General features: G+C 41.1%; 1 protein-coding gene across 6 annotated transcripts in view; it reads right to left on the minus strand.

Moving 5' to 3' along the window:
- The window catches only part of FANCC (FA complementation group C), a 72,470-nt gene extending 49,392 nt beyond the window's left edge, over positions 1 to 23,078 (minus strand). For all 6 annotated transcript variants that reach the window (XR_014013114.1, XR_014013115.1, XR_014013116.1 and 3 more), the window contains exons 1-5: positions 22,985 to 23,078; positions 19,531 to 19,624; positions 6,437 to 6,609; positions 3,620 to 3,704; positions 1,505 to 1,599 (exon numbers count right to left, since the gene is read on the minus strand). Coding sequence is in view for 1 of the 6 variants with exons in the window: in XM_081213737.1 (XP_081069863.1) it covers positions 1,505 to 1,599; positions 3,620 to 3,704; positions 6,437 to 6,601 (345 nt within the window). In the remaining 5 variants the exon portion in view is untranslated. The remainder of the gene's footprint in view (positions 1 to 1,504; positions 1,600 to 3,619; positions 3,705 to 6,436; positions 6,610 to 19,530; positions 19,625 to 22,984) is intronic.
- Between the last annotated feature and the right edge of the window lie 1,192 nt (positions 23,079 to 24,270).

The following is a 24,270-nucleotide window of genomic DNA, read 5'->3' on the forward strand; positions in this document are numbered from 1 at the left end:
ACAGGTCAAAGTGCTGTGGACTCACAGCTTAGAGTTGTGAGCACCGGATTCACTCCAACAAGAAGACAGTCGTCGCACAGCAGAGTACAGCAGAGTCTAGCAGAGTATATAAACAACTCGGAGAGCAGCTCTGTAGAATATCTTCTTTATTCTATCTACAGCTATACAAACTATATACAGAGCTAAATAGGTCTAAGCATAAATGAATGCTGCACTGCACTGAGTGTCTGCAGCTGCTCTTAGCAGCAACCTTATCTTTACACACGATCTCTAACACTCAGTCTCTCTCTCTCTCCGACACTGACTGACTGACTTTGATGTGGTGCTGGCGCAGAATAAGTAGAGAGCAGAACACGCCTCCTCCTCTCTGGAGAATCAGCAGACTCCTCAGGAGATTCTTGGATATGGGAGGGGTGAAATCTCCTCAGAAACGGCATTACTATTAAAACTGTACAAATGTAGAAACAGCTACCCTGAGATACATACAGAGAACCTCTTGCAGCAGCAGCATCAAAGTCCATACTTACTTTACAAATAAAACTTATCAAATTGTTCAGTTGTGTGTAACCCAGAAAAATAGTATACATTTCTCACACTGAAGCAATTCTGCCTTTCACACTCCCATTATCACTGAAATTTAAATGACTTAATGCATAGATACACATGCAAGTATTATTTTGTGACACTGTTAAGAAGCAAACAGTTCTCCAAAATTATTAAACTGAGACAGTATGTCAGAAGGATTTTATATGTGACTGAAGAAAAATATTGTTATTGTGCCACTCATGTTTTCACAATATATTCCTGGAAAAAAAGGAGTCTGTTCAATGAAAATATAATTATGAATCATGCAGCTCAACCTCTGCATAAAACAGGCTGAAAATGGAACAATGCATGAGTTTAAGTATTTTTCTAGGTTAAGGAGTAAATACGCAATATGAGTATTTTTTAAAAACCTTAAAGGCCTACATTGAAGACTTCAAGCAATTGTGGATTCATTTAACTAAAAAAAATTTTAAGCTGCACACAAATATTTTCTTTCACTGTCTTTGAATAAAACTTGGATACAATTAGTTTCTCCCAAGACTAGAAAGATTAAACAAAAACAATAGAGCAAAATTATAGAGCATATATAAATTGTTTTCAAAACAAACAAAGGCATTCCTCCAGATTACATTATTTTCCCTTAATTGAAAGTTTGCTTTTATAGTGCTCTCTTGCTTACTGATTTGTAGACTTTGGTCTTCACGAAGTTGCCAGTTTCAGCTCCACTGTATTAAGAGCTATTAAAATTACTTAAACACCACATCTTTCTTAACATTCAAAAGGAGAGACAGCACAGACTGTATTTTAATTAAAGTAGAACATATTTCAACACAATGTGAATGTAGGATGTCTCTAGAGTGGTTTCTAAAAATGACATACTGTCTCTGTGCTGTAGATGCTGCACCTTTAAATAATCAAGTTAATTTAAAGCAGTCAGGGAGAGGATTCATTTGCTTACTTGTATCCAGCTGTTGGCCTTCAATTCCACAGGGTTCTGTGGTTCACCACTGTACAGACAACATAAGCACCACATTAGAATCTTCTGGCATTCGTCTGCAGATAGCAAACCAAAGAATATTTAAAAAAAATCAAAGCAGAGCAAGAGCAATCTTTTGTTCATGTTAATAAACAAAAAATCCCAAGGTCTAAAGCCAGTCTTTATCCTTATATATATATATATTAATTTTGTATTTCAAACTAATTCCATTAATCCCATTTAATAATGGTTTAAACAATGTAGGAACCTGTTAATATTGTTTTCAACAATGCTTTTCAATGACATACTGGAAGTGAAAGGGGCAGAATTCCTAATATATTGAGGACCTCCATGCTAACAACAGTCCCTGAACTATGGGAGAATGATTAACTCATCATATAAACAGTCCAGCATAATGTTTTTTATTACAAGCTATATCAAGTCAGACCAAGCTGGCTTTCTGCCATGTAGATAACTTTATACTCCAGCCAGACAGCTTCTAAATGCAAAACATCTTAGTAGGGCTACTAAAAGACAACTTTCAATCTCGGCTCTTGGTGCCTATAAGGACTGCGGCAGGTTATAATGGGTCTTCTTAGAAAAAAAGTTAGAAAAAAATGAATATGGGATAGATATTTATTAAAATTATTGCTCAGTTTCACCAAGCCTTCATAGCCGTAATTAGAATGAATGCATTTAATAGGGGTAAATAATTTTAATGAGGGAACAAAACCAGAGGGCCCCCTATTTCCATTGCTCTTTGCAATTTCTAAAGAGCCACTAGCTAATGTGTTGCATAGTAAAGGATGTTAAAATTAATCAAGTCATTAGATTGTACAATGATGAAACAATAGTCTTGCTACTATCACCTACAACTAACGTATCGTCAGAGCCAGCAAATTTATAGCCAATTTGCAGCTCAATTATCTAAAATCAGAAGTACTCTGGGCATAAACCTAGCCATTCGGCAAGATGCTTCTGGGACTGTCAGTACACACAAATCTATGAAGTAACTTAGACCAAGTTCTCAGGTATTTATATGCTAACTAAGGAAGCTTAATTAAGGGTGAGTGATGAAGAAAGTTAAATGGGACCTAAAGCACAGGAGGTGGGGTAGATTATGGCTGGACCACATTATGGCAGTAAATACAACAATTCTGCCCAAAATCATTTTATTGCTTTGAAACTAGTTCACAGGTGGTACCTGTTATCTTATATTAGGTTTAGCTCATATTAGCGGCTCCAACAGATGTAACTGGTGGAGAGGGAAAGGGTTCATAATTTCATATCTGGTGGTCTTGTGTAGTTGTCATAGTGTTTGGGGGGAAATGTTTATGCTGTAATGTATGCGGTAACAAGATAGCGACATGATGGATCCCCAAACTAGCTTTACTATCTTTAATGGTGCTGTCAAAGAGTTATTCTTGAAAACATGTATCATATTTATTCCTGCATATTTAGTAACAGCTGAACAACAAAATCCTCTAGTCTAGGGTTTCCTAAACTTGGGTCTCCAGCTGGTTTTGGACTACAAATCCCATCATCTTTGAACACTGGTCCTGCTAGCTAGGGATGATGGGAGTTGTAGTGCAAAAACAGGTGGAGACCTAAGTTTGGGAAATCCTGCTCTAGACAATTTTCAACAGACCATTGGTATCAAAAGTTGTGATAAATGACCCTTTTGGAGAAAATGAAAATAGTCTTTTGCATTTGCTAGTTCACATTAAACCACAGTCTATTTTAACTATGGTTCAGTATGACATGCAAACCAGGCCAGCATAAAGATAACTTCATGTGTTCCAGAAAATACAACTCAAGTCTCGGTGGTTTCAATAGGAGTTAAGACATTCTAACTGCAAGTGGATAGGAGGACAATAAGATCTTTTAAAAATATTTTATCACTTAAGGTATTATTATTTTAGTGCAGGGATGGAGAGCCTGTGGCCTTCCAGGTGTTGTTTGATAACTACACTCATCATCCCTGCCAATACCAGCTGGGGCTGGTGCGAGTTAGAGTCCAATAGTCAATATTCCAATAACTAACAAAATAAAAAAATCAAATATTTTTATTTCACAAAGCTGATTTCAAAAACTCACCATAGCCAATGACAAAGGGGTTCCAACAAAGTCTTCCCAATAATTGACCAATTAGTGGAAACTCTTGGATTGCACTAGTACAGTTCTGAAATTAAAGAGAATAGTAAACCAAAAATGTGTCAAAATGTATTGGGGGCCCAAAATAAGAGGGTTTTGGAGAAAGTATCTGTAGAGCAGAGCCTCTTCAAAGACAAAGCTTGTGTTCCATCATTGTTGAGCTCACCCTAAGAACTTTGCAGATGCTTTCACAAAGATGGCACTTTTTAAGGTTGCACTGATCATAATGGAGAAACTTTGCGGGACACAAATGCAAATTCAAAATAGGTTAAGCTCCCACCATACACTGGGGGAGGGGGATGGAGAGCATGTGGACAATGTGCCCCTCCCCTGTCCTGCATAGAAACTGCTGGCCAAACACTACACACTTCAGTATTCTTTCTTGCAAGATGCAGTTAAAAGCATGTGAGACAGTAACGAGAACAGTGATGTAGATTCAGTGGCCTTCCAGATATGGTTGAAGTCCACCTACCAGCAGCCCCAACTAACATGGTCAATGGTCAGATTATGCAAGCTGTAGTCCAGCAACATCTGAAGGGCCACAGAATCCCTATCCCTGTTATAGGACACGAAAACCTCATACAACTCAAGGTTAGAAAGCATGAAATCCACATGTAACGTGAGATAATCACATGTTCATGACACTCAAACATAATCTGTAGTTGACCAAGAGTACCCTCTGGGTGTATCAACATACAACATAGTCCACCAGCTTCCTGCAATAAAGCTTCCTGTATGCCTGAAAGTGCAAGAACACATTGAAGGCTGCAATACAGGGCTGGAGAGTTGCACCTGGCCTGCCTGAGGGCAAAAAGAGGTGGGCATGGTGGCTTCCTTTCCAAAACTGGCAATAATTCCTCATCATAGATCAAACTTCTTTCATAAATATTGCAACACCTTTCTATTTAGCCCACTTTCTGTGTGTGGCTAGGATGATGCTTATAAAGCGTGCAGTTTTAATAGTTGTTACATGAAGAAAAAGAAATTAAAAATTAACACATGGTTTTGATATATTGCTATTTTCCCTAGCTTTCAAGATGGGATGGATTAAGTCAAATAAATAAAAATAACAAATTATTCAAAATGTCATGCCTCTTACATCATACTATGGATTATACGAAGGATTCAGTAGAAACTACAGTACAAAGAAGTCATGAAGTTTCTGTTACTGTTTGCTATATTCTACATGACATCATACTTAAGTCAGTTATAACCTGAAATTTAACAGACACTAAAGCTACAAAACCTAAACAACGTTTAACCAAATGGAAAGCAGCTTTGCTATAAAAGTAATGCATGGTGTAGTTTATAAACATTCTTACGCAATCAGTCCATTTTTTCCATTTTTGTAGTTTTACTGTCTAATAAACAGAGGCTTCTAAAATGGTACTAACCTAAGATAATATATAAGTAGCAGAAAAGAAAATTGTCACAAGCTGCTGCAATAAATGTTTCAGATTCATCCCATAATTGGAGCTAGGCTTGAGCAAGATTTTATGGAAAGGTAGAATATAAATTCAACAAACAAATAAATGAATATTGGGCAAATACATAAGATGAATCTGTGGCCAAGCTTCACAAGACATTCATTATAATTAGGCATTTCAGGGGGTGGGAATCAGTTTCACAAACACATAATGTAATTCATCACTGGTCTATAGCTTATTTTTCTATAGTCCATCAGATATTTGACAATTATTATCTATAAACATTTTTCTCACCTTTTATACTAGTAATGTAGGCTAAATGTTGTAGCAGTAAAATACATTTTCATGCATACAGATGCAGTGGTGCCTCGCAAGACGAAAAGAATCCATTCCGCGAGTCTCTTCGTCTTGCGGTTTTTTTTGTCTTGCGAAGCAAGCCCATTAGCGGCTTAGCGGATTAGCGCTATTAGCGGCTTAGCGGATCAGCTGATAAGCGGTTTAGCGGCTTAGCGGATCAGCTGATAAGCGGCTTAGCGGATCAGCTGATAAGCGGCTTAGCGGATCAGCTGTTAAGCGGCTTAGCGGCTTAGGATCAGCTGATAAGCGGCTTAGTGGCTTGGGAAAAAGGGGGGGAGGAAAAAACCCCCGCAGGAACTCGCAAGACATTTTCGTCTTGCGAAGCAAGCCCATAGGAAATTCGTTTTGCGAAGCACCTCCAAAACAGAAAACCCTTTCGTCTAGCGGGTTTTCCGTCTTGCGGGGCACCACTCTATAGCAAAATGCCCCAATGACTAATAAATTGTTTTCTAAAAAATGGTAAGGAATTCCAGGGCAATACTAATTTTGCACAGGCACAAATAGAAATAAGAAATATCTGTGATCCAACGATGGTGGTCTGAAATTTCTTTGAATGCCACATCAGTAGGGTTACTGTGTCAGCAGACTCCTTAAGATTTAAGAGATAAGTTATAGTATTGCATGTTAAGAGTCTTTAAATAATCCAATTTATGACCTGAAAACCAGAATCAAATACTTGTTTATTTTAAGGTATTTTTTAAAAGGTTACTGTGTTGAGTAGGAAATCTCATGTGAGAACATAACCAATCAAAAAGAAAAAGCTCCTTTCACAATAAATCAGGAACACAGGAAACACATTCCTGTTTGCATTACCTGTGGCTGTTTCACCAATTTGCTTCTGTGATCCAGCAATACATTAGGTCAATGCTACAAGGCTCTCTGCTACTGTTAGCTTTCTGTCTTGTCAAAATGTGGGGTGCAGAACGTTTCTGTAACAGTCTTCAAAACAGTTCATTCTTCCAGTTAATTCACTTACCATATGTTTCAAAGCTCCATAAATCTGTAGTAGAAATTCCTGTAATTCAGGCAAGTGAAGGCAGACATCTTGCTGAGATTCTGAAGTGCTTGTCTGACCCCATTCAATAGTCTTGTGCAGCCAAAAGTCGAAGCCGAATTTAGTGACTCTAGTATCTTTGGCCATCCCCTCACCTTGATAGTTAAAAAGATGTATGAGAAAGCTCTTCTGGGATAAAAAAAAAACAGTAACACTTTGCTAACATTTAACACATGGTGAGATACATGATTAAAAATGTTTGCAGTTTGCATGATGCATGTGAATCTATTGGCTCCTAAAATGGAACATTTCTACATTTCTGTGCAGAAGTGGAAGAAAAATAATCATGACAATATATTGAAAAAAACTGTTATCATGTTCCTGCATTTTTACTATTTTCTAATCAATACTTTGCTAAACCAGCAGTGAAACAGCATTCTGGTATGAATAGTTAAGGAAACACACACACACACACACACACAGAGGCATGTACAAACTGTAACCTTTGGGAAACAAATGCACAGTCCGAATTCTATTTTTTAAACTTAAGACACCCTTGGGCTGCAATACTTCACCCAGAAACCACATGTTTGGAACAAGAGCAATACTGCTAATTCCCAGAATTCACAAATCAGAAGTCTTTTAAAATATCATAAATCACAACTTTCCATGTAAGATACATATTTGAATGTTCTATGACCACATCAGAATTCAACCACAAATTAATGTTTCACATGGAGAGAAGGCAGGTTATCCTTTTTCTTCCTAGAAATTGCAATAACCTATTCAAAGTGCTGATTTTGACCTATAAAGCCTTTAACGGCTCAGAATCGCAACACCTCAAGGACCGCTTCTTTCCATATAAACGTACCCGGACCCTGAGATCATCTTCTGAGTGAGGCCCTTCTTCGTCTACCTCCTCCTCAAGAGGCCCGGAGGGTGGTAATATGAGAACAGGCCTTCTCTGCTGTGGCTCCCCTTCTGTGGAATGCTCTTCCTAGAGAAGTTCACCTGGCACCTTCATTATACACCTTTAGGTGACAGGCAAAAATGTTCCTTTTTAACCAGGCCTTTGGTTGATTTGATTGACATCCTATTCCCTTTCAAAATGTGGGTTTTTGGGGGGAGCAGGGTGTTATTGGGTTGTTTTTATTTTAATTATGTATTTTGTGGTTTTATATTTTGATTTTATTCTGTGAACCACCCTGAGACCTCCGGGTATAAGATGATATATAAACTCAATAAATAAATTAATAATAATAAATTCACTTTCCATGCCCCCCTAGGGCAGATTTATTTGTTTATATGATGGTGATGTGAGACATGGGCATAGTCAGGATTTTTGTTGTGGGGCAGGACTTTGTATGGGGGGGCAAGGACTTTGTGGGAGGGGCAGAACTGACGTGATTGGTGAGTTAGTTAAGTATTTCTATTGTTTTACTTGATCTAGGGGGGGGTCAGCTGCACCCCTTGGCTACACCCATGATGTAAGGAACCCACAAGTTGCCATCTGGTTCATGACAGCCAGGTTTCTCCAACACGTAAGATCAAGATCATAGCTAACGCTAAGCCAAAAAAACTTCTAAGATGTGACCCAGAAAGTGACAAAGATTGTTCATGCCATTGGAACTAAAATCTGTATTGCAGAAAAACCACAAAAACTATGCCACATGGTGGAAATTTATTGTATTTACAAAGGATACAGGGCCGACGAATACTCTGCCAGTTGTATAAAGTGTAGTAGTACAGTAGTCTACACCCGTTAAGGTGTAGACTGCTACTACTAGCTAGGGAATGTATGCAGCGCGCAGCTCGGTCGGGGGCGGCTCATGGGCCAGTTAAGCAACCCTCATGGTTGCCAACCTCTGGCTTAGAAGAAGCAGTGACTGAAGAGCATGCTTTGGGGCAAACCAATACTTCTTTACAGATTACTGCTGCTGTTACCTGGGTGTCATGACCCAGGTGCGGACAACACTACCTCCCTAGATTCCTACCTGCTCACCCCCTCATTTTGGATATTTGTTAACATTATTACAAAAGGTGCAATAAGCCCCCAATGCTGTCTCATCCAAAGGGAAATTAAACCCTGTAGCTCTACTCCTCATCTTCTTGCCACCCAGGGAAGTGGGGTGCATAAACTTTATGCTCTCTAGCTTTGGCTATTAGGGGTAGGGACAAGATCAAAGGGACAAGAGAACTAGGGCAGGGCTCCACATCCTATGAGGAGAATCCCCCTCCATATACCCTATAGTCACCACAGGTTATCTTTTTGTGTGAGGTTAAACTTTGATACGTGGAGACTCAGGCAGAAGTTGAACAAATAAGAAAGATTTATTACAAATACAACAAGACACTAAACACTGTCTTTCTTTCTAAGCTCAGAGACTCAGAGTGGATGTTACACACAGATCAGAACCAACTCTCCAGCTCGCTCTCGCTCTCGATCGCTTCTCCTCAAACTATCTCCCTATCTGAACACTCTCTTAGAAACAGAAAAAGTGCTGTTTCCACCCCCCTCTGGCTAGCTGTCTTTATAGTCAATCAGAGAGAGGCTCCAGAACCCTGCTGGAGTTTCAAAGTACCACACCACCAGATTCTGGTCTAGCTCAGCTGTCTGTCACATTGTACCAGTTTCACTAGGTAGGAGGCATGATTTGTAGACAGCCCTGGTGAATCAACAGGATAAGGGAATATTTATATTCAGAAATTTGTTGCTGCCAGAAAAAGAAATAGAAAGCAACATCTTACTTAGCAACCTATATGTAGTTGCCAATCTTGATGTTGGCTGAGGTTTTTTTAGAGGTAGAGAAACAACAATAACAGAAAACAGTATTTTTCCATACACTTTTATGAATTTGGATACTTCTCAAAGTGGGGAAAGCAACAATTCAACTTGGTGGCTAGTGTTCAAACAATGTCTGCATTATATATATCAAAGGAAGTATACACAAAGGCCATGTTGTTTTCATTGCAATTACTATTAAAGCTTTTTATGAATCTGGATTAAGTCAAACTATAGTTCCTATTCTTTATTAGTCAATTATTGGAGGGAAAAAAGATAATGAGCATTCAGTTGCTGAAGGGCCATTGCAGCAGTGAAGAACAAAAAGCATACTTATTTATCCTATAAAACATGGTGCTTTGTGCGATGGAGGCTGCAGGTGGCAATTGGTGCGACGAAGGGTGGTGGCATAAGAGAAGCACCTCTTTTTCTAGAAAAACAGCCCTGATTCTATGATTCCTTGCAAAGAACAAAATGCACCATGAATAATATCAAAACTGCATCAATCAGAAGCACAACTAGTGCACAGGTGTAATATGTAGACCATAAACTCTTCACAAGTAAAAGCATCCTTTAGATGTGGCTCAAGCAGTTCCTCTAACTGAAGTGAATTAGTTAAGACCAGACCTTCAAATTCTTACCTTCTTAATGCAACAAAATGTTAGAGATTTAACACCGTGTTCTATAAAATGTTTAACCAATGGTGCATGAAGCCTCTGGGTCCTAATACAACTTTTGTGTTCTCCTATCCTGAGCTTAAGCTTTCTTGTGGTCAGGGAAACAATTATATGCACATTGAAAAAGGAAGGCCGGGTGGCTGGCTCTGTGGACTTAATGAGGATAAAGAATAGATATCTGTTATTTTAAAACTCAAAGATATAATCTTCCAAGGAGTTATGCCGCACTTCTTGCCATTATGGCTATTACACTGTATTAAGATATATGTGAATGGAATATTGATTATTGCTGTCACTGAGAGTCTTTACAGAATACATGGAAATTCTATGAATCTATGGAATAGAGCAAGAAACTTGATTAACACTGTAAGGTCAGGTGTACAATGGAATTATTTTGGTACTTTAATAGCATATAATTTTACATGAGTTCACAGAAACAACTAATAACCACTAAGTCCTACAATTTTACATTAGCAAATATATACTTTATAAACTGAGATAAGATTAGATGTTTTTTTAACAGATGATTGCAAATTCTTGCAATCTGGATATAATTACTTTTGATCTTGACACAAGCAAGGGTGATACTGGGATATAATTTGGTGCGCAGAAGATAGCTTTTAGTTTAACAATTCGGAAAAAAATGGCTGATTTGGTTTTTCATTACACATATTTTCCCCAAAAGAATGTGTGTGTTTTTGGATAATCTGAACTCAGCATAAAGGATGCTGAAAAAAGCCAAGACCAGTGAAGAAGGCTAATAAGCCAAAACACAGTTGGCTTTTCAATTATCCAGAAAATCTGAATGAATAACATGAAGAACATCTTAAGCTAGCATTTCAGCCATATAAAGAGGATGTCAATGCTTTATATAAAAAGCAACACTATAGTGAAAATCAGTTGAGCATTATGACCTCCATGTTTTAGTAAACATATTCTCCAAATGTGATCTTTTACCTGTCTCTCAACAGTCTCTGTAATCTGCAACTGGTCCAGGGAAATATGTTAATTAGCCATTAGAGATTTGTATTGTTTAGCTCTGCTACTAATTTGCAGCTGCTCCACTAGGCATTTTTAAGGAGTCTGTCATTTGACACTGTCAGTTTTATGCACCTGAACTTTAGGGCTGGGAATCCAAACTTTGGTATTCAACTAAGCACCACAGAGGATGCACAGTAATGTTCTCAAAAATGTATTTTCTATTACCTCAGAGAGCTTAAACTATCCATCACCTGTAAAAACTTTTCCTTTATATATTCTCAACAAGGGAGCTGTCAGATACCCTCCTTTGCTACAGGTAAAATCTAAAAAAATTAACATGTTAAAAATTAACATGGGATAGTAGTGAACTGAGTTTTACTCAGAGAAGGCCCACTGAAATTAATATGACTAAGTTGGGTCCATTAATTTCAATATGTCTACTCTGTGTAAACTTAGTTGAATGCGACTCATTGTCTTTTTCATAAAGAAGGCATATGTGTGTGCTTTAGAGAGGGAAAGACAGAGCATTTCTATCACTGCACATGGTGCTTTACAAAGTTATTTACCACAGGAATTCTCATGCTAAGTGCTCCACTTGAATTTGCTATGTGCTAAGGTTTAAGGCAACTTTAACAGATATCCAAACAGTAAATTATATTTACTATCAATACCAGTTCTGTTAGCACCAGAGAGTCTAGGGTCTTACAATGATAAATTAAAAAAACAAAAAGCAAGAGACCCAAGGGAACTATGACTTACTTTTGAAAATAAGGCCATATTCACAAACAGCTTCTGGATAGTTGGCAAAAAGAGACTTAAAATGCACTTTACTGTATATGACATCTTAGTAGTAAATGAACATGGAAACCAATGAGGAAATCCCTTTTTCCATTTCTTCATTATAACTTTCTAATATACCTATATACTTCCCAAGAGGCCAAGAAAAGCAATGATTTCACTCATTCCATGTATACCTCTCAAAGAAGTCTGCCACTTCCCTAGAGGGAAGCAAAGAATTTCTGCATTACCAAAACTAAGTGAAATCAAGGAAGGAACTCAACACTATGCCTACAGGCTGTTTAAGCAGCACACTGCTTAAAACAAACTCCACTCAACCTTGATGGCACTCAAATGAAAGAGACCATCTGAACTACAAAGTCTTTAAATTCTTTAAAGACTAGTTTAAAGACTAGTTTCAGAAATCCCAACACTTAAGGTGTCCCGTCCCCCCCAATTTTCAGAGAGTCAGCATTCTAATTTAGTCTGGCAAGCTACACATTACATGCAAGCTTGTGTGAAAGAAAACTGTATTTTGATTAAACAAAAAAGCTTTGCAAGTGATTTTGAACGGAGAAACAGTTGGGGAAACACCACCATTTCCCTACTCCAAATCCACAACCCTAAGCTGATTCCCCATTCAACTCTTTTACAAAATAGGTCCATTGAGTGAATTCTGGCAAAAAAACAATTGAGAAGGGTGATTGGGAATAGGGAATGGGAAGTAGTTTTCTGCCTCCTCTTGAAACTATGAAAAAACAAAACATCACAACTGGAAGAAAGCAGGGAGGGAGAGGGAAGGAGGGAGAGAGAGGAATGAAGATTGATCTTTGCTTAATCATTTCTATAAGATTAGAAATAGCAAAATGCCTTTAATAACTTAAGAGTGAAAAAATATTCCAGAACAGTATCCATGTTATTTGCAGAGCACAAATCAAAAGACAGGAGATCCCAATTGTGTGTATAATAGTAATAATAATAATAATAATAATAATAATAATAATAATAATAATAACAACAACAACAACAACAACAACAATAATAATGTATTTTTACCCCGTCCAACAAAATATTAAAATACAAGTCTGTTAACAACAACAACAACAACAACAACAACAATAATAATAATGTATTTTTACCCCGTCCAACAAAATATTAAAATACAAGTCTGTTAAACATTAAAAGCTACCCTAAACAGGGCTGCCTTCAGATGTCTTCTAAAAGTCTGGTAGTTGTTTTTCTCTTTGACATCTGGTGGGAGAGCATTCCACAGGGCGGGGTGCCACTACCGAGAAGGCCCTCTGCCTGGTTCCCTGTAACTTGGCTTCTCACAGCGAGGTAACCGCCAGAAGGCCCTCGGCGCTGGACCTCAGTGTCCAGGCAGAATGATGGGGGTGGAGACGCTCCTTCAGGTATACTGGACCAAGGCCGTTTAGGGCTTTAAAGGTCAGCACCAACACTTTGAATTGTGCTTGGAAATGTACTGGGAGCCAATGTAGGTCTTTCAAAACTGGTGTTATGTGGTTTCAGCGGCAGCTCCCAGTCACCAGTCTAGCTGCCACATTCTGGATTAATTGTAGTTTCCGAGTCACCTTCAAAGGTAGCCCCACATAGAGCGTATTGCAGTAGTCCAAGCGAGAGATAACTAGAGCATGCACCACTCTCGTGAGACAGATAGGGTCTCAGCCTGCATACCAGATGGAGCTGGTAAACAGCTGCCCTGGACACAGAATTGACCTGTGCTCCATGGACAGCTGTGAGTTCAAAATGACTCCCAGGCTGCGCACCTGGTCCTTCAGGGGCACAGTTACCCTATTCAGGACCAGGGAGTCCTCCACACCTGCCCACCTCCTGTCCTCCGAAAACAGTACTTCTGTCTTGTCAGGATTCAACCTCAATCTGTATTGAGTCCACTCCTGTACTGTTAAATGTATATGGGGCCTAACTCATACCGTCTGCTTATGGAGCTTGGGAGCCGAGATGGCAAGCACAGAATCCCACTTCCCCTGTATTCAGTGAACATGTTTTGAAAGTGCAAACAGAGCTAGAATATTCTCTTGGAAAAGGCCTTTTCAGTCTTCCAACCAAAAGCAAGACTGTGAAGACTGACTTGATGTACCACACAGATGCCGAGCATGAAAACAATAGAATCCTGCTTGTGCTGCCCCAGCAGCAGCTGAAAAAGGCACCATAGGATCAGGTTGCCTGACACATTAGACCTTAACCGAGTTTGTTAGCATATATTATAGATGGGAAAGGTCACGTAACCTATGCCATTGACAATGAAATACTATTCCCTCTGGTTTATTTTCAGTTACAATTAAGTTCCTCCAATTAATGCCTACACTACTGCATTGGTAGACTCCTCCCCCCCCCCCATATTAACTGTGACCGTTGAGTCTGTCTTCCTATTACATTTCATGCTGCTACAAAATTACCACTGACTGAGGAGTTCTAGACAATTATAATTCTCCTCCAGTTACTCCAGCTGCTTTCGGGGAGAGAACAAAATAAAGCCTTGCTCCTGCCTCAGAACCACCCAGTCAAGTGCTTGTTGTTCTATACTTTTAGGAAGTGGGGAACCCTGTGGAGTTTAGGCATGGGGTATTTGTTACATCCTTCAGAGGCTGTAAGCAGCATTTCTAAGATGGAACGGATTAACTTTATTCCAGCAAGTAAGCTATCTGGATTAGTGTCTGAATTGTAACATTATAGTCAGTAACTTTTGTCAAGTTTTAAAGGCAGTTCCCTACAGTACACCCCAAAGCTACAATCATGGGTTGCATAGGATACAGAGACTATCTGTAACCTCAGATATTGTGAAAGCCTTGAGTCAGTAAGAGAGAGGATACAGAGGAGCACACTAAATTAAATCAGCAAATGAAGTTTTTCAAACTTTACAGAAAAGAGTCCACAAAGTAAGCATCTTCAGAGTGACAGTAGTAAGAAAAAAATAATCCTCAAAATTAAAAGCAAAGAAAACCATTCCTTTGATGGGGTCTCCTTTATCACATTCCAGTTTATTTTAAAGCACTTTATGATGCATAGGAAAGAACATAAAATCGAAACTATATATTAACATGTAGACTGAACTTCCTTTAATACCAAGAACATGAATTAGCTTCATGTGTTTTTGTACATTAAAAAATGTGAATAAAGAATCTGAAAAGCAGTGAAAATGGGAAAGCCAAATTTTCTAAGGTTGCAACACATGCATCTCTAGTCTACAACACAATAAATGCATTTGAGACAAAATAAAGTAAAACAAAATAGTAAAACAAAAAAATCGTTTATTATAAATATACTGTTTTAATTAAAATGCAAATTTTATCGAATAATAAATGTCAAGTTGTTAATAGTAGTGAAGTCCACTGAAATTTATAGATGGAAAGTACTATGTAACTGAAAGAAAAAAGTGCCAAGAATGAAGTACATTTGAAGTCTTCCCTCTCAGTGCAGGAGCTATACTAGGATCAGAGGCAACTGACGCCTCTAGGTATCTGCCAAGATCAATGCTGCCAAAACCTAACACTAAGCAACTAAATACTATGTAAAGTCTACATTGTAGTGTCTGAAAATAGCCAGAAAATAAAAAGCCAGAAGTGCTAAGATAGATAACTATGCACCTGCACGACGGTGTTCCTCCTTTGAGTACAGGAACAACCCAAAATAAAAAGGGTGTTAGTATATATTGCTGGGTACTCCTTAAAAGAAGGGTCCAAGGTCTCCCTGGATGTACACATTTCCTCAATCCAATGGCATTTACACATAGCACCTTCAATATTTGTTTGAAGTCATTAAATAGCTGCCCCACGGAAGAATTGAGTCTAAGAAATAGCAGCCTACTCAAGTCTGTATGTGAATATATAGCCAGTCAGGGAACTGAAGCAAGATGTAAAGTAAAGGTAAAGGGACCCCTGACCATTAGGTCCAGTCGTGGCCGACTCTGGGGTTGCGGAGCTCATCTCACTTTATTGGCCGTGGGAGCCGGCGTACAGCTTCTGGGTCATGTAGCCAGCATGACTCAGCCGCTTCTGGCAAACCAGAGCAGCACACGGAAACGCCGTTTACCTTCCCGCCAGAGCAGTACCTATTTATCTACTTGCACTTTGACATGCTTTCGAACTGCTAGGTTGGCAGGAGCAGGGACCGAGCAATGGAGCTCACCCCATCGCGGGGATTCGAACTGCCGACCTTCTGATCAGCAAGTCCTAGGCTCTGTGGTTTAACTCACAGCGCCACCTGAGTCCCTGAAGCAAGATGTACTCTCTGCCAAATACCTGCATGATCACACAACTTTTGTTTCGTCTTTACTGGTGGATCCTGACCTTAGAGTTATAATTAACCAGTCATTGCACCTCAACCTTTGAGTAAGACCTAGACAAGTACCGTAATTTTATGTTTTCCACGCTCAGAGAGTCCCTGCCACATACAAAATATGATCCACTATACCAATCTTGCTGTCAGCAAGAAAGGTTCTGCTCTTCAGAACCTGGTACAAGCTGCAGTCTAGATCTCTTTTTGAAAGGGTTCTTAAACCTTTCTTAAAACTCAACCTTAAGAATAAAACTCAGTGCCCCTGGTGGGCAGCTGTGAGAACAAGATGCTGGACTAGATGGACCACTGGCCTGATTCAACAGGCACTTCTACAGATAGTACAGTGGTGCCTCGCAAGACGAAATTAATCCGTTCCGCGAGTCTCTTCGTCTTGCGGTTTTTTCGTCTTGCGAAGCACGGCTATTAGCGGCTTAGCGGCTATTAGCGGCTTAGCTGCTATTAACGGCTTAGCGGCTTAGTGGCTATTAATGGCTTAGCGGCTTAGGGGCTTTAAGAAAAAGGAAACAAACTCGCAAGAACTCGCCAGACGTTTCGTCTTGCGAAGCAAGCCCATAGGGAAATTCGTCTTGTGGAACGACTCAAAAAACGGAAAACTCTTTCGTCTTGCACGTTTTTCGTCTTGCGAGGCATTCGTCTTGCGAGGTACCACTGTACAAGTATTCCGTGCTCCTATACTGCAGCATTTCAGTTCTTATTGCCTTTTTGTAATCCTGTGGCACACTGTGGGGAAATGGTCGGTCTCTGAGCCATTTCTACTGCTACATTTCGTCTCCCTTTAGTGAGCACAGTTTCACTCCTAAGACAATTACTATCTCTTTGGATGTTATCTCCTTTTAGAGTTAAGCCAAAGGCTTTCTTTGCAAATGCACCTGGTACTGGGCACACAGGAACAAGGCTGGTGCACTGTAGAGTCCAATAGGACAGACTGCACATAGAATCAAAGAATTATGGAGTTGGAGGGGATCACAACCCCCTACAATGCAGGAATCACAGCTAAAGAATCCCTGATAGATGGCCATCCAACTTTTGTTTAAAAAACTCCAATGAAGAAGAGTTCACCACCTTCTGAGGCTGCTAACTTTTGTGTTCCGGGCTTGCTTATTTGAGTGCCATGAGTTTCACAGGCAGTTCCAGCAGTAAAGACAGTGGTCTTATTTCTCATCCTTTTAGCACCTTAGTTATGTCTTCTGAGGGATGCCTGAGGGCATTAACCTTTGGGTGCATATGCACCAATCCATAATGAGCTCACTCAACATATTAGGTCAAAACTCAACCAGATGCAGTGTAGTGTTAACGTTTGTGTTTTCAATTTGATGTAGATTGTGTACAGATGGATGGTATTAGGCAGCTAGCGAACTATTATATTAACAACAACATTTATTTGCTGGCCTTTCCTATTTCCAGCCAATGCCCATTGTCAGCTGCCAGAACTTCTCTCTCTCTCTCCCTTCAATGGATCCTCACCCATTTCTCATTCAACAGTTACTGCAGTTTTGCACTTGGGGATTGTATTTCTGAGCCTCAGCAGGCAAGCTCAGCACCTATTTATTTTGGATTGTGGCCATATCCTTTGTGGCATGGGAATATAAGCAAAATCTAGAGCAATGAAAAGCTGGTGATCATCAGCCTATTAAGTTGGTGACCTGTCTCTATTATTTTGTTGCAACTAGTTCTACCATGTTCTTGTGGATCTGCACATGCTAAAATCTGGACAAAGCTCCCTAACCTCTCCTTTGGCAGTGTTTCACAATTTGGACTAGTGCCTATGGCAGTTTCCTGGCATCTGCATAATCTGGTGTGAGATGTTAGAGAAAATGGAATGGTAGGTTGGGGGGCACATTGCCTCAAAGGAGTGGAGAAAAGCAAACAGGCCATTGCACTTCTTCACAAATGGCAATAGGATGATTCAGCATTTGGACAGTTCTCACAAGCTTCCTGATTTCCATTGGCCAGGCAATGTTCACCCCTCAAACATGGACAATGACATTTGGCTGAAGGATATTCATTCACACTTCCCCAACGCATCAATGCAGCTGCACTGGTGAAACAGCGTTCAATTGTTTGGCAGTGGAGTTAGACTAAAAGAGCTGTCTTCCTCCTGTAACACTTGAGTGACATTTTATGCCATTCCACTTTTCCCAGGTTCCCCAACTATAGGTTGAGGTTCTTCTGTCAAACAGGCAGGCTCTCAACACCATGTGTGCTCCTGTCCTTAGGCAACCAAATTCATTGACGCTGTAGCTAACAAAATATTAGGCTGTTTTAAACCCAATATTGTTTTCTTTTCCCTCACTTCAGTAGGATTCCTGCTAGGGCTGGGTGATATCTGGTTTTCAGCATCTTGATATATCACCAGCTAAAAACTGCAAGATACTGACATATCACAATGTCTAAAATAAGGATGGAGCTATGTAGAGGCATTGGCTGGCTTTTCTGTTTTTCCCTGCATGACACACACACACCATGATTCATGATATATATCCAGGTCAAAAATTATGAAACCAATATCACAATATGAACTTCAAACAAGTTTAGGTCATTATACTGATATATCGCCCATCCCTAATTCCTGCTGCAGGCAGATTTTTTTTAAAAAAATAAGATGTATCTACACACCTACTCCAGACTAAGTACATTCCAGCCAAATGTTTCAAAACTCCTTAATTTCAGTTGGAAGCAGCAACATAAACTTAACTCTCTTCACTAACATCAGTTGCACTTACATGAAAATATTCTTTAAAATGAGTGATTTAAGACCTGATAATTACAAAATGAATTAAGCATGTCAGTAAAACTATTTCTACAGTTACAATAATTTTCCTAAATAAATTCTCTAAAACCTCCATGATCTGGAGATAGAAAAATAATTATGAGATAAAAGACCATTTAAGATGATTTAATTAATTCAGGATAAAACTATAACTAAACCAAATCCACATTTCAAAAGTATATTTTCTGTGCAGAAAAATAATGAAGGAAAATAATTGATAATAGAGAAACAATTTTGTCTAAAATAATCTCCTTTATTAAAAAGTGTCTTAAGAACTACAATGTTTGGGTTTTAAAAAAATAAAAATAAAATAAATGCCAGTCCACAAGAGGGCAAAAACTGCAGTATTTATTTAGCAAATCTGTTTCCATCCAAAAGATGGCAGTGGCAGATCAATCATCAGCCTGTACTGTATATTGCCAACAAAATTGGTGTGGGGGGAGAGAAAAATTTAAGAAACCCCTTCACAAAGTATGTTACTGTTGCTGGCAAGATAATAACTTCCCAAATTTCTCTTAAATAATTGCTGTACTATGGAAGGGATCACTGTCACCAGCAGAACATTTGAAAATACTAAAACCCCAAAACACTGCAAAAGATCAAAATGGGGAAAAATAATGACCACACAACATTCAGGGAACAAGTCTATCATTCTTTAATCATAAAAATAAAGAAATTGAGTTTCTGCTTTCTGAAAACTAATCTTTAGCTAAAACAAAAATAATAGACTGAATTACACCATTAAGGTTACCTCTGCTGAAGCAATTCTTGACATCAAACTTAAATCTGTGAATCAAAATCACCAAACACGCTCATTTTGTTTATTGAGGCATCTTACTTTGCACCTGTAGATCAGCAAAATATACCAAAAGTTATACATTACAAATAAAAATAGTCTTCAAAATTAAAGCAATTGTTGATATATCTAGTCTTTTTGCTTCCTTTGCAGGCCGATCCACAGGAGTTTCACTTACTAAACAACTGTGTCAGGTTATTAAAAGTAAAAGAGCAGCCCCCCCCCCCATATCACTGCTCAAAAGGCTGACAACAGAACCACATCCTCCTGTTTGCAAATGAGAAAAATGTAAAGTGCTGAACTTGGGATGCAGTTTATTAACTTACGGCATTCATTACATTTTACAATATTTCAGCTCTCCTTTCCTATGTCATATTAATGTTGCAGGGCATTCCCCAATAGCCCCTAACAACCAGCCTCCAACAGGAGCCTTGTTAGCAAAGGCTAAAACTGGTAACAGTGTGGCAAAGAAAGCTATCTTCGCTACCTACCCCCCCAAAAAACCTTGCCCCATTGTGCTCAGTTCTGATTCTGAACCTGAATGTGTTATATAGCAGGCAGAGGGGAGCTTTTTAGTGTGGGAACCAGACCCTTTCTCCTCCTGAAACCTCACCATATAGTGCATGGAGATAAGTTCTTTAACTTTGCAGCATGAATTCCCCCAGCCTTTCCTCCAGCACCAAGGTACAATGAACTTTTTAGGGGCTCAAGTAATTCCCTCACATCCCCATTTTCTCTCAACATTTGACTTTTAAAGCCACTGAGCATGATGTGTCAGTCCATTTTCGGTGGCTGTTTTTCTTTTAATTTACTAACTTACTACTTTCCAACATACTGGGGGACTCCCAAGTATGCAGGCACCTCCTCTTAACTGTGGGTGGCCCTGTTACCCTGCCCAGCTGACAGGCACCAGATCAACAGAATCAGCTTTAGATGGAATGATGCTCATGCTGACTATATGTTGTGTGCTATCATTCACCATTTTAAACAGTTCCAAGACCGGTGGGACAGATGTCTGCAAGAGGACAGACGTGTACACAAAGACTGCAAAGAATATAAGCTCCTTGGAGCAGGAAACTACTTGCCTTGAAGCAACACCTCCAAGCTCTTAAAGAGCCAGCATTTAAGTATATACTGTACAGTATATGAAAACCTTTCATGACAACCTACACAATCATGAAATTCTCTCTTCTATACACCTAACAAGGGTACAGGAGCCCTAAGTCCGACTAGGCCTATAGCAGTCTTGTATGTCATATATTAGTCTAGTACAGGGGTAGACAACCTAAGGCCCATGGGCCGCATCCGGCCCAATCACCTTCTAAATCCGGCTCATGGACGGTCCGGGAATCAGCGTGCTTTTACATGAGTAGAATATGCCCTTTTATTTAAAATGCAGCTCTGGGTTGTTTGTGGGGCCTGCCTGGTGTTTTTACGAGTAGAATGTGTGCTTTGATTTAAAATGCATCTCTGGGTTATTTGTGGGGCATAGGAATTCGTTCATTTCCACCCCCCCCCAAAAAAAATATAGTCCGGCCCACCACATGGTCTCAGGGACAGTAGACCGGCCCACGGCTGAAAAAGGTTGCTGACCCCTGGCCTAGTAGCAAGAGACAACCAATAATTCCATGCAAGCAAGTGAGCAGGCTGGCAGAGGAAGGGTGGACTGGTTCCTCCATCCCCTACACAACCAGTAAAGAATCTGGCAGAGGGAATACAGTGGTGCCTCGCAAGACGAAAAGAATTCGTTCCGCGAGTCTTTTCGTCTTGCGATGTTTTTCGTCTTGTGAAGCAACCCTCTTAGCGGATTAGCGCTATTAGCGGTTTAGCGGCTATTAAAGGCTTAGCGGCTTAGCAGCTAAAAGGCTATTAGCGGCTTAGAAAAAGGGGGGGAGTGAAAAAAATCGCAAGACTCGCAAGACGTTTTCGTCTTGCGAAGCAAGCCCATAGGGAAATTTGTCTAGCGAAGCAACGCAAAAAAGGAAAACCCTTTCGTCTAGCGAGTTTTTCGTCTTGCGAGGCATTCGTCTTGCGGGGCACCACTGTACTGCTCCCCTACACAGTGCAGAGAAATGCAGGTTACTGCAGGAAGAACAGAGCACTCCATACTGCTGGCTGAGGAAACCCCAGGGTGAAATCCTCCTGAATCAGTACTTTACCTTCTGTCAGTAAGTAGTACACCCTGGCAAGCTACCCAGGCAGCAATGGAAAGAAGCATTTACATTTCCCCACAATACCTCCAAGCAGGGTTGCCAACTTGAATAAAGTATGGGGGGGGGTAAGCCCTGCCCTGCACAACTGATCACAAGACTCAGCGCACACACACCATTTGAATGGCAATGCCCATTAACCTTGGGGGCCACGGCCACCCCTCAATAATCTTATTTTGGCCCCTAGGAGTTGGCTCTTATGTTACTGTGGGAAATAAAAGTGGTGACGGGTTCTCCTTCCTTGGGAGGCTTTTATGCAGAAGGTGGGTGGCCGTCTGTCACGTATGAACTAATTTGAGATGCCGGCATTGCAGAGGGCTGGACTAGATGACCCTTGGGGATCCCTTTCCAGCTGATTCTATGACCAGAACGAGCCATCCAATATCCAATGCTGCTCAGTGAACCAGACCAGATTTTTATTTAACCAAGTGTGTGGGGTGTTGTTGTTGTTGTTGTTTGGGGGGGGGGATCAAAGTTGGCATCACTACAGTGGTACCTCGGGTTACATACGCTTCAGGTTACAGACTCCACTAACCCAGAAATAGTGCTCCAGGTTAAGAACTTTGCTTCAGGATGAGAACAGAGATTGTGCTCTGGCGGCGCAGCAGCGGGAGACCCCATTAGCTAAAGTGGTGCTTCAGGTTAAGAACAGTTTCAGGTTAAGAACAGACCTGCGGAACGAATTACGGTAAGTACTTAACCCGAGGTACCACTGTATTGGGCTTCGCCAATTGCAGGCCTTGGCCCTGGCTGCTTATTCTCTGCCAGCAGCCGAATAAGCCTCTCTCTCTTTTTTCCCCTTTTTGGGCAGGCTAGCCGCTTGCCCTTCAAAGCTCGCCCATACGTAGCCGCGGCCACATTCACCCCACACCCGCCTTCCTCCCTCTCTCCCTCAGGGCTATTAAGGTGGCTACTCGGGAGTAAGCCCCAGCGGCTGCAATGGCGGGGGTTTCCTTCGCCTTCCTCCGGGGCCGCCGGAGCCGCCGCCTGAGGGAGGCTACCGAGGAAGAGGCGGCGCGCGGCTCCCCTGAGGAGAAAAGCGCGGGAACTTGGGCCAGCAGGGCCGCTGACGAGGCCAATGAGGGCGCCTTGTGAGAGGGGCCGTTGGCTTCTTCCCGCGCGCGCCCACCCACCTTAACTTCGCACTTGCATTTTTTTCATCGCCCCCCCCCCCAAGAAATCATCCCCTCACTGCCTACCAGGGAACCGTATTCGCCGGCCTCACTTCAAAATGGGGCAGCCACGCCAAGGGGAGCGGGAGGCGCTTTGCACACCTGTGAGTGTGGGGGGTGGGGTGGGGGGAGAAGCCCCGCCGCAGCCCCGCTTGTGTCCCGTCCCCTACCCCCTCCCTCACAAAAAAGAGGGTCCTTCCACGCCAGCCCTTTTACACGCGAGTAAACACGCGCAGTTTCAGGCCCGCTCTCTGTTCGGCCCTATATTTTGCACGCGCGCTCGGGGCCTTTTTCACTCGCTCTTGCTCGGCTCAGCGAGACTCACCGCCGCCGCCACCGCCGCTGCTGCCTCCGCGCGCAGCAGTTCAAAGCTCCGGCGGGGCGGCCTCTTCACAAAGGAGCTCCGGGAGGGAGCTGCGAGTGGCAGCCGCGGCGGCCAATGAAGGCTCGGCCGGGTGTTGTTGGGGTTTTTTTTGTAGTTATTCTCCTCCCGCCCAGGCCTGTAGCATCCAATCCTTAAACGCAGGAGGCGGGATTTCTCCGACGCGGCCTTTAACCCTTCATAGCCCGCCAGCCGGGCAGAAAACAGAGGCTACGGGGCTTGCGCGGGTGAGAAGTAGAACCTCCAGGTTCAGTGGCAGTCAATGTGTCCCTGAATGTGAGCTGCGGGGAATTGAGAAGCGAAGTCGGCGGATACAGTAGGGGAAGGCTGTTCTTCATGTCTTGTTTGAAGACTCTCGGGAGTGTTGGGTCTTCCTTGGGAACAGGATGCTGGTTCACAAGGGCGAGGATAATCAGCAGTGACTCTTCCCTCCTTATTTGACCCTTCTCTCCCCCCCCCATTCTGGGATTGTAAAAACAAACAAACAAACAAACAAACAAACAAACAAACAAACATACCCCGCCCATCTGGCTGGGTTTCCCCAGCCACTCTGGGCGGCTTCCAAGAGAATATTAAAATACAATAACCTATTAAACATTAAAAGCTTCCCTAAACAGGGCTGCCTTCGGATGTCTTCTAAAAGTTTGGTAGTTATTTTTCTCTTTGACATCTGCTGAGAGGGCGTTCCACAGGGCGGGTGCCACTACCGAGAAGGTTATTGTTTTTCTTAATCATTTTAATAATATATCTACAATCAGCCCAAAGGGTTAGAATGTCTGGAGAGATTTCAAAACCTCACGGGCATGAAGCTCTTTGGGAATTTGGGGGGGGGGGTCAATTCAGTTCACCTTCGAAGGCAAATCAGTTTTTCCAAAATCATAGAAGAACAGAAACTTAAGCCATCCTTCAGAATTCACTTCTCCAAATTTTA

This window comes from Podarcis bocagei (genome assembly GCF_964188305.1).
Source record: "Podarcis bocagei genome assembly, chromosome: 11".
NCBI classification, from domain to species: domain Eukaryota; kingdom Metazoa; phylum Chordata; class Lepidosauria; order Squamata; family Lacertidae; genus Podarcis; species Podarcis bocagei.